This window comes from Phalacrocorax aristotelis, chromosome 1 (genome assembly GCF_949628215.1).
Source record: "Phalacrocorax aristotelis chromosome 1, bGulAri2.1, whole genome shotgun sequence".
In the NCBI taxonomy this organism is placed as follows: Eukaryota; Metazoa; Chordata; class Aves; order Suliformes; family Phalacrocoracidae; genus Phalacrocorax; species Phalacrocorax aristotelis.
In genome coordinates this window covers 208,776,458-208,792,815 of record NC_134276.1, presented here as the reverse complement: position 1 = coordinate 208,792,815, position 16,358 = coordinate 208,776,458, and the positions used below count along the sequence as shown (strand labels likewise).

At 38.0% G+C, this 16,358-nt stretch overlaps 1 protein-coding gene across 1 annotated transcript in view; it reads left to right on the top strand.

Annotated features, from left to right (window-relative positions):
* SEMA3E (semaphorin 3E) overlaps nucleotides 1-16,358 on the top strand; it is a 145,610-nt gene that overhangs the window by 70,216 nt on the left and 59,036 nt on the right. Inside the window, exons 2-3 of the mRNA XM_075081515.1 lie at nucleotides 3,130-3,290; nucleotides 12,912-12,971. Of these exons, the coding sequence (XP_074937616.1) occupies nucleotides 3,130-3,290; nucleotides 12,912-12,971 (221 nt within the window). The remainder of the gene's footprint in view (nucleotides 1-3,129; nucleotides 3,291-12,911; nucleotides 12,972-16,358) is intronic.

Below are 16,358 nucleotides of genomic sequence, written 5' to 3'. Positions count from 1 at the left end.
ACAAGTGTGCAGGATGTGCAGCCTGTGGCTGCAGCAGCTCAAGTCTGGAAGCAGTACAGCTGCACTCCTGCAGTGCTACATTGAAGCCAACGAGCTCTGCTGAGGAGGCATAGTGCTACATGAATGATGTACTACTAAATGGGTCATGGTAAGATTCAGTTGCATAGAAATAACAGGCATCTAGTGCCATTTTAGATGCCCTGATATCCCACCCATTCTCCTGACATTCAGAAGGTGCTACACCCTATTTGCCCACACTATCCTGATGTCTCAGATATCCTACAATATCCAGAAATCCTAGTACCTTTCAAAGGAACTACATAATACTAGGACATTTATGTTTCAGTAACAAAATCACTCTCCACACCCAACTGCTTGGTGTTTTCCAGCCCTTCCAGATGTCCTGTTCACTTCTGTGCTTGTCTCTACACCCACAGCATAAACATGCCTGTATAGCTTTGCTGGAGGTAGTCCTAGAAATATCTCTTTTTACAAGTTTGATCTTGAAAGGTGTTTAATATTCTCAACTTTCATTTAAGACAATGAGAGTTGCAGGTGTACTTGGCAGGACTGAGTCTTATATGAGTGGTGAGCAATTTATGTGATCAGGTAAAGGACTATTCATTGTGCCTTGTGTTCTCATTGAGAACACATGAGTGATATCTCTGATCTATATAAAGAAATACTGCCTCATTTATGAAAAATTTGCCATCAGGACTACAAGGAAATGAATCAGGGGAAGCTACCACAGTATTCTTTTGTGGCTTGTATATAACTAGAATTTAAAATGCAATTCTTTAAACGCCAAGACTGACTCAAAAATAAAATATATTGGACGTTTTATATTCTTGCAAATAAAAAATGGCTTTATTTAGGACCAGAAGAATATTTCTAGCTCTGCTTTCATTCCATTCCTAATCTGATCACAGATAAGCAATATTCTCCTGAAAAAAGCAATCTGCTGGATTTGCTTGGCAAGAGAAGCTTGCTTCTTGCTTTGAAAGCGCCTTTTCCACACTGCTATGCAGTTTTGTGCTGAGCATATCACTGTCAAAAAATGCATATACGTCCACTGGTCCATACACAAAGCTTAGACAAAAAAAGACTCATGTTCTGCTCATCATGATGCTCCTCTCTGTGACTTAGTTTTTCCATTTGTTTAATGAGGCCATTCACACACAGGTGCAAAGTGTTTTGACCTCTACTGTTAAAAAATGTTATGGAAAGCCTAGATTTTAACATTATTCTCCACAGGTATTTAAACAATAGATTGTTTCTGAGGATAGCTCAGGAAATAAATTGGTTGTGAGGCTGAATTTCTAGTACGACTCCTTTGATAGAAATTTTATCATCTAGGGAAACATCTTCCAGAATCCAGTTGCTTTAATCTTCCGTTAACCTGAATCAAGCCTAGCCAACAAATGGAACAAAACATACTTCTCCTACTATTAAGTTCCCTTATCATCACACACACAATATGAATAGTAATTAAAAGAAAAAGAAATTGTGGTAATTTGTTGGATTAAATTTATATCCTCATTGAATATTAATTTTTTTACCTTGGCTCAAAATATCTGTTCTTTTTTCCATATTTGGGATATAAAATAGGTGTCTTATGAGGAAAACTGGTCATGTTAGATCTTTTTCTGGGTAAAGTAAATTCAAATTCAAACACAGATTTCAAATCTTATTGGTTTGGAACACCGTTTTCTCAGGTAACACAGGATAAATTTTTCACAATTATTATGAATTTTGGTGGTTTAATATTTGGGTACCTTATAAGGCTGCATTCTCAGGTTAAAGATATACATATACTTCTGAAAATCACAACATGTATGGATGGCATACATGGCATCCAAGGGGGATGCCATAGTGATGGACCTGTGCTAGAACTTTCTCTGACATATAGGACCAGTCCTCTTGCAGAAGATCAGCTGTGGCCTCTGTGTGGCTGGCAAGGTGCAGCATGGACAAGTGAACATAATGCTCGTGTGGCACACAAGCTGCAGCCTCCACCCCGAACTGGATGAGGGCCCATTTGTTGTCTTCACTCACTCTGGGACAATCCCACTTCTTCCAACATCAGCTGCCGGGCCACATCCAAACAATTTGAAAAGTTATACTTAGGGATAGTTGTAAGGATAAGCTAAAAGGAATTTAGTTGCTTTTACCAAAAGTGATTTTTATTTCTTCAAAAATAAAGCAGTTTGCCACAATACAGACATAGGAACATAGTTCCTTTCCCTCAGTCCCAGCTCTGCTGTTTTGGAGGCAGGTATCCTTTGTAATGACTTCTTTTGAAGCTTCCTGACATCAAAATGTATTTCAGCCTCTCTTACCCACTGTGAGCCGGGCTGTGCTCGGCACCATCTGCTCAAGAGTGCAGAGAGACCTCTGCGCTTCCCTCTCTTCCTTCCTGAGGCCTGATTCCAAGTTTCTGCAACATTACCTGGGATGAATTTCCCTTTCCCTGTGGAATTGACTTCAACCTGGATCATGTGCAGCTAAGGACCAGCTCCTCTTAACTGGCCAGTGTATTTCTTGACAAAATCAGTAATCACTTGGAAAATTATTAATATGCATTTTACAGATTTCATACTGTTCTTACTGAATTTAGTGGCAACGCTTTCAGTGAACTGACTGGAGACAGTGCTGGACTTAAAACACACAACCCCATCCCCCAGAAAAGCAAAACCAGAACAATGTTGTGTGTACAGTAAAAACCTGCAGTATGACGTGCCTGAGGGAAAGACAAGGAAACAATTTCCAGTCATTTTTTTCCGTTTCCATTAGTTCATTACTTTTTTCCCGTTTGCAGTTCATGTCCCAGGCAGTGTTTTTTCCTTTTCAGAAAATGTTAAGGAGAAAACTTCTTTTCCCCCTTCCCATCTCATGATATATTGAGCACAAAGATTATAATGTAAAGGTTCATACACAAACCACCTGGAGAGCTGGGTCATTTTGAAAATTGCTCCCAGGTGTTTTGTGTCTCTTTCTTACTCAGAGATTATACGATTAGCATTTTAATGTCGCACAACTTCTTTTTTAGTTCCCTAGGAGGATATGAAAATGAAGCCATGAAAGCTAAGCTGTTTGGTATTTATCACGCACACTCTGATTGTATTTCAGAGCTCTGGGATTTAAACAGGACGTCAGTCTTTCATAGCCCCTTTGGATATCTCGGTCTTCATATAATGCTGCTGGATGAGTATCAAGAGCGACTGTTCGTGGGAGGAAGAGATCTCTTGTATTCCCTCAGTTTGGATCGAGTCAGCGACAACTACCGAGAGGTGGAGTAAAAAGCTGTATATATTAGTCACTTTGTGTCATAATGTGTAGCACAGAATATCAGAGTTTGCATGACTAGAAATGAGATAATGGAGCTTTTGTAGATGTTTTGTGCGCGAACTTTAAGGCCATGTTTATATTTAAGAAAAACACACTAATTACTATTTTTTCCCCAGTAATAATCCAGAAGGGTCACTCTAGGTGAAGAGATCTGAGGGTCAGATAGCTATTTCTCAGTGTTTTTCAGCATGTTTACAGATGTTTAGATCATCTCACATTTTATGCATGCCTGATTTCTCTACCTCCACTATATTATCAAGGCATAACCTCTCTCTGGTATTTGTGGGGGACTTTTCCACAGCAAAAGAGAAAATGTAAAAAAAAAAAAAAAAAAAAAAAAAAAAGCACACAAACTATAAGATGTATTCGATAGCAATGTAAACCATGCAGCTAATTTTTAGCCTTCTTTACAAACTGGGTTTTGCATTGGTTTTAAGCCAAAGGTGCAATTAAGTAGTTTCTGAAAGTGGCATCTGAAGTCTAGTGGTCTGGTTTGAAGACCCAGTGGTCTGTGGGAGAAAGGCGATTTAAGTCATAATCCTACCAGAGACATTGGTACCTTGTAGAAACCACAGCTGACTGGCAAACTGGCGATTCAAATGGAGAGGCCAGAGTTTGAGCTGATATGAGCCTTGGCTTCCTTATTCACTTCTGCCCTTGGCACCTAGGATTGGAAGCATGCGGTAGCAATGGAAGCTGGAGCAGCATTGCTCCTGCCTAACCCATCCTGACTGTGGATAAATGATGTCTTGAAATATTTCAGTGTTTTCCTTATCTACTTTTTGAAATATCTTCAAGGTATTTAGATATATTTTCACTCATTCTTAAATTAGTAAATGAATGAAAAAGTGATTAAATAAAGCCTCTCTTGAGAAATATGATTTTGTTGATTCCCATATTGCATGGACCACTGGTGTTTCAACTTCTTTTCTTTCTGCCCCCTTGTTGTATGTGAATATCACTATTCTCATGCCAACACTCTGGTCAACTTTACCATAAGCAACCTTGCTATCTGCCAGTGTAATTAGCATGTTCCTTTACTGTGAACAGATATAATATGCTTTATCCTTTTTATAAACAGTTTGGGAAAGGCAATTCTAGATATGGGGAAATAGATATACTCAGGAAGGACATCTGAGAATTTATCTACATTAAAAAATTATATATTTTCTTTAAGTCCTCAGAGGGCAATGTTACATACTGAGGTTTGCTCCTCCACAGTGAGATATGAGTTAACTCCTTTTCCATTTGATAAAAATTATTAATATCCTGTGACAAGATATTAGAGCTCAGGGATGTGAAACATTTAGGAAGCAGTTGTTTCTATAAAATAAGCTTTTCTTCCCCCTCTCTTCTTTCCCCTTTGGCAGTAAATGTGTATGAAGAAAGATGACAGGATAGCGTACTTTATGCTTCTGCCCAATCACTGTTGTCCCATCTGGACACACTGTTAAAGTTCGTTGCTCTCCTTGTTGTTTTTAGATGGAAGATCAGCCATTTACTCTGAAACCATACTCTCTGTCTTGAGACCTGTGTGCAGAGTATGACAAATTAATGGAAGCTCTTCTTGCCCACTTGCCTGCTTTTATGATGTGCAAAAGATGAGAAACTGGAATAAATGGAGCTTGACCTAGCATTTTTAGAACCATGACCTCACTGGGACTTAGCTCCCTTGAGTACAAATGTCATGATCCTTTTCTCTTTTCCTAGTGTTCACTCAGTGCAGATCTCATTTAGCAACGGCTAGGGAAAACTTGAATGTCCCACAGCACTATCAGCGAAAAGGTGGAATGAGACATTTCTGTTATACAAGAGCTTAATTACCGAGATACACTGGGGGAAGTTCCTGGAATTGAGAGACTGGTTGATTCATTAGAACCAAAGTTCTTCATTAATCTGCCTTTAACAGTGTGTTGGTTAGCCTTTGACCTTTTCTTTCAGAATGAAAACTTTAGCTTAATTAATCTAAAACACCAGTTATAACCTTGTGAAAGTGTAAGAGTGGAGGCATTTCTTGGGTTCTATTCTCTCTCTGGTAACCAGGATGAGTCACTAGGTGCAAAAGAGGTGTTTCACAAAGTTGGTAGCTTTGAGGCAGATTGGCATAGATGTTTTTCATCTTCTGTGTTCTAGAAGAGTTTATGTGTTTTAATTTAATTAGTGGATACAAAATGCTTTTGCATTGAGACCTATTGACTGCCAAAGTAATCCAGCATTTGCAAAAACTTCAATTTGTGATGCATATGAGGTATGTGTCCTATAAGTCTGCATTTAATAGATGGCATTTTTCCTTAAGATTCAGTTGTCTTCAGCTTTCAAATACAAAGCAGCACTCTGAAGGGTAGTTTATAGCTTTTTCACATATGTTATTAGCTATTTCTGTATATATCTACCAACAGTATGTTAAGCTTATAATTTCCTGACCATTTTTCATATCCAGTAAAGAAAGGATACATACAACATGGGAAAAATCTTTCAGGGGAGAAAACTACTACTATCATTCTTGCATTGGTTGAGGAACCCAGAGATTTAGGTTGAGCTCTCAACTGTGGCACAGACTTTCCATGCTGTCTCGGACAAAGAAAGAGTCTCACTTCTCCATTGGTCAAATTATATTGCCTTTGCCTACTTTGCATTTTTTTGTACCCTTTGTTTCTCTCCTTTCATGTAATACACACAGAAATTTTCTTGCTTAGAGTATTTAACATATCTTAGGATGGGTTTTTGAAACAAAGTTACTCATATGTCTCTGTTTCTGTAAGAAGAATACCCTAACACTTACAGCAGCAAGAATGAGGGAGATTATGAAATGTGGATATCAATATTTACAGAGAATTAAAGTCATACAAGTACTTGAAACCTTGTGTAAAACTAAAGCTTTGGAGATACCCTCCATGTGACCTTTTCTTTCCCTAATATCTCATTCCCTTTGACATCACCTTTGGAACTAAACTTAATGCCTATTTGGGATTTGAGCCACAGTCTTTAAATTTTATAATGATCTAGCACACAGATAGAGAACTTTGTCTGATATCTCGTGCCAAATTTATTATAAAAAAGTATTTCCGTTCATTGTAATTGCTGACAGAGCAGGTCGTTGTTGACAGCAAACTTGAACCAATGTTAGTAGTTCACCACCGCTGATGTAACAGCTCATAGAGAAGGATGACCTTTGGGTCTACGTTTCATCTCTTGTTGGAGTGAATTTAAGCTGCACTTTCTATTTGTCCACAAACTCCTTAGAGATACACTTTGTTCCTAGCTTCTGCTTCAAAGGGCTCATGAAGGCCTTGCTCTGAAGAGAAGCCTTCCTACTTCTGTAAATAGGCTTGTGTAGGCAGATTTCAATGTGCTATTTCTGATCTAGTATGAGATAGCTCCAGATTAGGACTTAGGTCTATGTTCCAATAAACTATAGACCCCTCAAAATACATCCTGCCTCTAGCAAAGCTAGCTGTATTTCCACTCCAGAGCTGGCTGAACACAAGTCTGAAAGAGCAGGGTTTGCTTGTATCTCCTTTGAAAACCGTGTAGGAATGTACATATGTTCAAAACGAAACAAGAAGCACACAGTTTAGCAGTGAGCTTGATTATCCATTGGAATTAGCTCCCAAGAGGCAAGGTGGCTCTGTATTTGCTGATACACGTATATAACATCCAGTCATAACCATATATTTCTGCAGAATTTGTGCTTCAGCCAAACACAAGTTATGTGTTAATTAAGCACTATTTATTGACTTAAACCACGACTGGATACTTGAATTGCTTAATTGCTCTGTCACATACTAGAGTTCAGACTAGCTCACACAGTAGTCCATTTTGGCCTGTAGTGCTATAAAGCTCATATTATTTCTTGAAATTAGTTTTCATTAGACATGCTGACCTGTTTTTTGAGGCTAGTGACTGAATAGGGAAGCTGTTTGGAGATACTAATTAGCATTCCAGCTCCAATTAAAGTTTTCCCCCTATCTGAATTTGCTCAGTAGCTGTTGTCTGTACTGCTTTATAATTCTATTTTTTTCCCATAATGAGTATATTTGAAAGTAGCTTTTTCCTGTCTTTTAAATACAGGAAAGTTTTGAAAAATTATGTCCAAGCCAATAATTATGTCCAGCACGCAGACCACTGAAATATATGTTAGTGTGATGTTATTCCAGTCTAGATGCACAAGAATATTTCTCAACAATATTTATTGACAGCTTGCCAAAAGATTGTAGTCCTGGCAAAGAATCAGTTCAAAGGGTCTAGAGCACAAGTCTTATGAGGAGCAACTGAGGGAACTGGGGTTGTTTAGCCTGGAGAAAAGGAACTCGGTACCTGAAAGAGGGTTGTAGCGAGGTGGGTGTCGGTCTCTTCTCCCAAGTAACAAGCGATAGGACGAGAGGGTACAGCCTCAAGTTGCACCAGGGAAGGTTTAGATTGGATATTGGGAAAAATTTCTTCACTGAAAAGGTTGTCAAGCCCCAGAACAGGCTGCCCAGGGAAGTGGTTGAGTCACCGTCCCTGGAGGTATGTAAAAGATATGTAAATGTGGGACTTAGGGACACGGTTTAGTGCTGGATTTGGCAGTGCTAGGGTAACAGTTGGACTTGGTGGTCTTAAAGGTCTTTTCCAACCTAAACAATTCTGTGTTTCTATGAAAGTTAAAGCTGGTAGCTGTCATAACTTTAACACATAAACGTCAGGAAAAATAATACGTGGCAGATTAAAGGCTACCATTACAGCTAATTAATATCTGCATTTCCATGAAGTGCAAACACATCCTATGTTATGCTAGTTATGTAAAACAGCAGCAATTACAAAAATATAATTAAGTAAAGTTAGTACACCTTGGTAAAGTTTTATTACCTCGAGCCACTTACTATTGATTTCTTTGCAAATTATCATAACAGACTGAACAGCTCTTCTCAGTTGTTTTAACTGAGCTAAGGAATCCTCACGAAGATTTCAAGATTAAAAAGAAAATACTTTTTTTCATGTTTTGCAGAACATCTTTTTACTATACACATTTTTGTCTACTGTGCTTAGACCCAACACGCATGTAAAATTGAATTTTTATATGATAGCAAAATCTGATATGCAGAGGTTTTTTTAGTCTCTAGTGTAAAATAATCTTGAAGTGATTAAAACCTTAATGCTCATTTATGTTAAGACTCATAAGCTTATAAGCCCTAAAAATGTGAGTTATGAGTCTTAAAAAATAATTTCTCAATAAAAAAACTTCTTAAGGAGACTCATATGTATTACTAAATTCATAATTCAGTCATCTAGTTCAGGCAACTAACATGAGCTTGCCTTAGAGGTAGGTAATTTGCTGCAAGCATCTAAGAGATTCCTACACCTCTGCAGCAACCTGTGGAAAATGCACAGAGATGTCTGCCTTTCTTACTCCTTCTGTTGGGCATCTTTTGCTAAGATAAGCCATTATAAGTATCCTAATAGGAAATACACATATGGCTGAACAAACCCAGAATGAGGGCTTCATTAGGAGATGGATTTGTGCAGGAGTCACTTTGGAAAGCAGATATTTACAGCAGTAGTAGAAACAGGGACAGAGGGTAGCTCCTGTTACACATTAGCCTCTTGATTAGAGCAGCTCCTCCAGGAAGCAAAGACCACCATCTCTTCTGCAAGGGGTTTGTGCACATACACCCTGCTTCTCATTAGATTATAGAACAGATCATCCCAGAAGATATGTCAAACTGTATGGAAGACAGGAAGGTGATTAGAAACAGCCAACATGGCTTCACCAAGGACAAATCATTCCTGACTAACCTAGTGACCTTCTACAATGGAGTGATTGCATCAGTAGACAACAGAATAGCTACAGATGTAATCTATATAGACTTCTGTAAGGCCTGTGATTCTTACCTCTAAATTGGAGAGATATGGATTTGATGGATGGACTATTAGATGGACAAGAAATTGCCTGGATAGACACATCCAAAGACTTATATTCAACAGCTCAATGTCCAAGAGGAAACTAGTAGTGAGTGGTGTCCCTCAAGAGTCCATACTGGGACAAATACTATTCAATAACTTCATCAACAACATAGGCAGTGGGATCAAGTGCACTCTCAGCAAGTTTGTGGATGACACCAAGCTGAGTGGTGCAGTTGACACACTTGAGGGAAGGGATGCCATCCAGAGGCACCTTGACAGGTTGGAGGACTGGGCCCATGTGAACCTCATGAAGCCCAACAAGTCCAAGTGCAAGGTCCTGCACCCAGGCTGGGGGTATCAGTACAGACTGGGTGTTGAATAGATTGAGAGCAGCCCTGAAGAGGAGGACTTGGGGATATTGGTGGATGACAAATTAGACATGAGCCAGCAACGTGCGCTTGCAGCCCATAAGTCCAACCCTACCCTGGGCTGCATCACAAGAAGCGTGGCCAGCAGGTCAAGGGAGGTGATTCTGCCCCTCTGTTCCACTCTGGTGACACCCAGCCTGGAGTTCTGCATCCAGCTCTGGGCTCCTCAGCACAAGAAGGACATGGAGCTGTTGGAGCAGGTCCAGAGGAGAGATACAAAAAATGACCAGTGGGGTGGAGCACCTCTCCTTTGAAGAAAGGCTGAGAGAGCTGGGGTTTTTTAGCCTGGAGAAAAAAAGGCCTCCAGGACACCTTTTTGCAGCCTTCCAGTACTTAAAGGGGGCTTATAAGAAAGATGGGAACAAACTTTTTAGCAGGGCCTGTTATGATAGGAAAAGGAGTAACAGTTTTAAACTAAAAGAGGGTAGATTTAGCCTAGATAGAAGACATTTTTTACTATGTGGTTGATGGGACAGGTTGCCCAAAGGAGTTGTGGCTGCTGCATCACTGGAAGTGTTCAAGGTCAGGCTGGAAAGGGGTTTGAGCAACCTGATCTAGTGAAAGATGTCCCTGCCCATGGCAGGGTGTTGGACTAGATAAGCTTTATAGTTCCAACACAAACCTTTCTATGATTTTGTGATTCATTCTATGAATCTATGTTAACTTCTAAATTCTTGTTGCTTACACTGCAGCTGATTTTCAACATTCCAGACAAAGCAGGGGCATTGGGTTACCTCTTTGGCTTTTTTATCTTAATTCTGTGTAGGCACTTAATTCAGAATGTCTTAAGTGGAAAATGTGAATATGAAATATTTTCAGTAGCACTGGGACTTAGTATCCAAATACAAAAATAATCAACTACTTACGCTTTAATATTAAGTTACAGAGTCAAGTGTTTTATTCCCTCTGTGGTTTCTCTGTTCCTAACAGCCATCTACACGTGATATGAGCAAAAGCCCCACTTTAGCCTGCTAGTTAGAAAATTTCTTCGGGAAGTGGAAGCTGTAACCTCAAACTTTTAGGTTCAGGACATTCTAGAGTTCATATCTCTCAACTTCTAGTCTTTGCCTATTCAGTCCTTGACCAGTGAGTAAAGTAAATGACTGTGGACTCTGAGTTTTGCAATGAATGAATCAGGAATGGTCTGACCATGGTGACAGTGTGAGTGCCCTCATGGGAGTCCAGCAGAGCTCAGGTACCTCCCCAGACTGCACAGCAGCAATACAGAGCCTAGATTGGAGTTACTTCCAATCATACACTGATGACTATAAGACCATCTGACTGAAAACAAATATTCTGATTAGTTTAAAGTTCCTTGAAGGGTTTAGATGGTGTCTGAACATAAGTGATCTGATTCAGGCACTGAGACTTAAACACTGACAGGCTGCTGATGTTGACAAGAGTAACATATAGATGACCTCTTGCTTTTAAGCACTATAATCCTACAGGAATTATAATTTATTCCCACTTTTCTTGTAATTTACTCTTCCTATAATTTATCCCCAGATTTTCTTGGGTTAGAATTATTTCAAGAAAGCTAGGTTAATTCAATTACAAGAAAAGGAAGAAAAAAAGGCTCAGGAGTACTTAATTTTAAAATGTTTTCCAGTTAGAATAATAATTTGTGATTGGACTATTGAAAAAATGTTTTAATGATGACATCCATTTTTTGATACTTATTTGGTTTCAGCCAAGCACGATATCACTGACATGAACATGTTTTTGTTTTCACTTTTAAAATTTCTAAGAAATGAAGTAATCATTCCAGTCTGCTCAGTCATTGTTTAACATTGTTTTCATCCAAAGCATGCATCTGGAATGAAACATAAATTTTATACAGTAGATAGCTGGAAAAAAAAATCTCACTTGTGTAATTTGGCTTCACTTCTCATAATTGACTGTGAAAAGCTGATCCTACTCCCATGAGGTTAATTGCTGACCCTCATTAACTTCACTGTAAACCATTTTCTTTGCTAAGTGTCACTTAAACAGGAAATCTGTAGTTCAAAATTAATATTCTGTGTTGAATATCACTCACAATTTAGCAGAGACTTTTCTGCAGAATTGATATAAAATGTTCCATACAATAATTTAATTTAATTTCTGTTGGGTAGTATTACATTTACTGAGTTACCCTAAGCAAAACAGTTATGTTTCGACAAAAATTTTTCCTATCTTATTGTAAACTTTTATAGATATTTTAAAATAAAACTGGAATATTTTACTTGAAAACTGTTCAAATGATAACAGAAACTTGATTAAACTTTATAACATTCAATTAAAATTTTATACAGTATATACAGTATGATGAGTCAGGTATAAAGAGAAGTGTAAAGTCCTGCAACCTGGGACAACATAACCAAAGAGCCCAGTACAGGCTGGGATCTGTGTGGCTGGGTCCCCTTGCTGAAAGGCACCCGGGGTCCTGGTGGACAACAGGCTGAACATGAGTAAGCAGTGCACTGCTGCAGCAAGGAAGGCAAATTGGATCCTGGGTTGCATCTGCAGGGGCTTTACTAGCAGAGACAGAGATGTGACCATCCCACTGTACAGCACTTGTCAGGCCTCACCTGGAGTACTGTGTCTAGTTCAGGTCCCCACAATTCAAGAAAGTTGTAGACAAACTGGAGAGTGTCCAAAGAAGGACCACAAGGATGATCAAAGGGCTGAAGAACCTGGCTTACAAGGAAAGACTGAAGGAGTTAGGTCTTTTCTCCCTGGAGAAGAGAAGGCTTATCGCAGTATTCCAGTACTTCAAGGGCAGCTACAAAGAGGACAGAAGCTCTCTCTTCACAAGGAGCCACATGAAGAAGACAAAGGACAATGGGTACAAATTGCACCAGGAGATAATTAAGATAAAATAAAAATAAAATAAAGAAACTTTTTACAGGGAGAACAATCAAGCATTGAAACAACCTCCCTGGGGACATGGCGGGGTCTCCATCACTGGAGATTTTAAAGATGTGATAGGACAGGATGTTAGACAATCTCATCTAGGCTCCCTTTCCCACAAAAGGTTGGAGCAGATGATCTTTCGAGGTCCCTTCCAACCTGGGCTGTTCTATGACTCTGTAATTCTGTTCTATGACTCTTTCACATGAAAAGTAGTGGAAAAGCTGGACTGACTTGATCAGACTGCCAACTGAATGATTTTATATGTTTGTTTTTTGTTTTGTGTTTTTTTTTTTTTGTTGTTGTTTTTTGTTGTGATTTTTTTTTTTTTTGTTTCTTTGTTTTGTTTTTTTTCCTCAGATCCACTGGCCTAGTACACCTCTGCAGGCAGAAGAGTGCATAATTAAAGGAAGAGATGCTGTAAGTATCATTAATTACAAATCAAATATACTTTAATTATACCACTGGCTGGTCCAAAACAAGGATTCAGGCATCCCTAAACTTCAGAGAGATCAAAGCACAGATATAATTCTAAGTGTTGTAGTTTAAAAATGCATAACTACTGTGAACACACTAAATTATTAGTTTAATTGCTTTTCAAGCCAGCTCTTAAATGGGCAATGAACACTTTTGATCATCTGAACTTTCTCCTTTCCCATTTCTATTTCCTTTTCTTTTCATACACATAGGATACCATCTCCATTCAAATTTTTCACATTCTAATTTGTCTCTAAAATTCACATTCTCTGGACTACTTTCAAAAAAGCAGTTAAATAATTAATAATTATAAAATATACTCAAAATTGGTTTTTTCTATAAGTTTTATGGTATATTAATACAAATATTTCATTTTAATGAGCCCTGAAACTGTTCTGTTCTTGTGATCCAGTTGCTTTGACTGTAATCACCTCTTGGGGAAAGACCTGAAAGCTCACTGACATACAGCAGCTGATGTCATTGGCACCACAGGATGAAAGTTCTTCTGGATGGGAGCTCTCTTTAATTTTGCAGTGCACCAAGCTCATTATCTGCACCTCATAAACACACAGCAAGTATAACACCTAATAAATTGCACAGCTGAGAGAGCTCACACTGTACCAAAGGATTTGAAAATGATGATAGTTTTACAGCAACAGTGACAGGAATGTAGGACATAGAAGGGTGCGTGCACAATTTTCCCACACAAACACAGCAAACAGGCAGCCTTAATGATAACCACAACATATTCCAAGTGAAGTGAGTGATTTCTGTTGAAGTACAAGCATGAGAACATTCCACATCAAGGGAATTGGTGAACCAGATCGGACAATAATAATAATAATAATAATAATAATAATAATAATAATTTACTCCTTACACTCAATTAGTCTAGAACTGATCCTTTTTGAAGTATCTTAAAAGTTCATTGCAATTTTCTGAATGCTTTTGTACCATTGAGAATTTCGGGTGGCTTTGGTTGGAAATAGTGGTTTTCTACATTATCCAAACTTTGTGGTCATACATGGCCTTCTTTCAGCTTTATTTAATACTGTCTCTCAGCACAGGTTGCTATGACAGTTAAAGCTGTCATCTTTCCTTCATCACTACATGATGGGATTTATTTTCTGATATTTTGACAATATTATTTGCGTTAAATAAATGCAGAAATAGTCGCTGTTGTTCCAATGTAATGCAAAGGTATCCGCCTCAGACTCATGAGATTCCCTAAAATTCAAAATCTTTTACAATCCAGTCTATAAATCTTCAAATTTGCACTGTAATGAATGCAATCATTTAAAGAACTTAATGTGTTTCCCACATCTCTCTATACTGTGAGAGTTAGGTGTCTCTACTATTAAAAAAAAAAAAATCAAAGAAGTTTTAAATAATCACAACTCCATAACTGGAGTCTTTAAGAAAAAGATGTTAAAATGGTAAAAACTGGAAATATTGTAATAGCAAACAATACCAAACAATATTCTAATCCTCACAATGAGACCTCATTATGTCTGGGACTATGTGAAAGAGTAAGATTAAATAATTCTAGGGAAACCTTAGTAATTTTCATTAGCATGCTCAGTATTCACTAAGCTATATGGCTCAACCTGAAAGGAACCTAAATTAGAATCTTTTCACCTTAATTTTTTGTAGCCATAACCCAATAATGGCTTAGTGGCATTATGTCTTAAAATCAGCCATTTGCCTTTTCTAAGTTCTGAATGCTATTTTTCACAACGTAAAGTCTCAGAAAAAAATTACTCATCAGTGCTCTTTCAAATCTTTTTGCTTATTTCCATGCTGTTTCTTTCTTTATTTTCCTTTGCAAAAGATCTGTTACTTGGTACATAACTACTATTTAATAGAACTGAAAATGTTGTAATAAGCATCTCAGTGTTGAGGTACTTCATGTGTTCTCTCCTAGCTCTTTCTATGTAACAGAAGAGGCCACTTTTACAAGCCCTTAAAACCTTTAAAAGTTATCAGTTCATCTTGTAGCAGTAAAACTGCAAGCATTACAGTCATAAACACAGTTTTAGATAGCTTGTAACAGACTTAATAGCACAGTTAGAAAAGCCTTGCCTTAACAACACGTGTATCATCTTAAACCCAGGCCATATTTTTTCTGATCTGGATCAAGCCAAGGAAAAAATCCTTCTGCTCTCATCCAGTGTGCCAGGAAACACACCTGTTGGCCTGTGGTGTGAGAGCTTTTGATCCTTTCAATTATTTTATCAGAACTGGAAATCATTCAGGTATAGAAATAAATTCTGTAGTGATGACTAACTCCTTCCCAATGAGAAGTTTCAGATGTACAAAATTCCACAGATCTATTAATATGTCTATGGAGCCTTAACATTTAATTAATTAATATAGTAGACAGAATGCTTATTTTAATGTTCCCTTGACTGATGCAGCTCTTCCTTGTTATGTGTACAAGATATTATTAGTGGTGTCAGCAGCAATGCCTAGTTGCATGACACTTCCCAGAATAGCACCTTTTCTCATTTATTTATAACTGATAAATCTAGCCATTTAGAATGACTTTTTTTCTATGTTTGGTATCTGCCTCATCCTGTCTTTTTCTGCAGAAAATTTCAGGCATTTCTATGAAGGTGCACAGGAGAAGAAAATGTGTAAATTCTGCCCATTCAAAAAAATCCTAAGACCTCTTTTCTGCCATGGTGCTTTTCAGACAAAGATCAAGAACTGCAGACATATGTGGATAAAAAATGAAACCATGGAGTAAAGACAAGACCACCACTGAAAGAGAACAGAGGGGATAAGTCAGGGAAGTCACACTAGAAGAGAAGGGGGAATGAGGAACAGCATCAGTGCCCAGTAAAGCATCTATTTAAAAAACACAAAGTGTTATAAAATTCCTATGCATTACCATTCCGCTACCACCAGTCGGCAAATATTTGTGAAATGCAGACACAAAGTGAGCACCTCTGTCTTGGAGCACTGCTCCATGTATAGAGGATCACTTCATACTAGTCTCAACTCATTCTTCTCTCAGTTTGTCTGGCAATTCAAGTAGCAGGTTTTTTTCAGTGAGTCTAAAAAATTTTGTTCAGGTGAGAGACCATGTGGATAGCATGTGAAGGATAATCTTTATCTTTTTTCTTTTTTTAGTTTCCTTTTTAAAAAAGTAATAAATTACTTTAAAATCCAAAAGTAACATATTGCAAGGTTGATTTGTCCTTTGCCTATACATGATATTTAATTACACAACAGGTTACCTGCCTGTGTAGGTTACCTGCTTCTTTTAACTAGCATGCTATATCTTCAAGTTGAAGAGTTATGGAGAATCATGCACCAAAGGAGAAT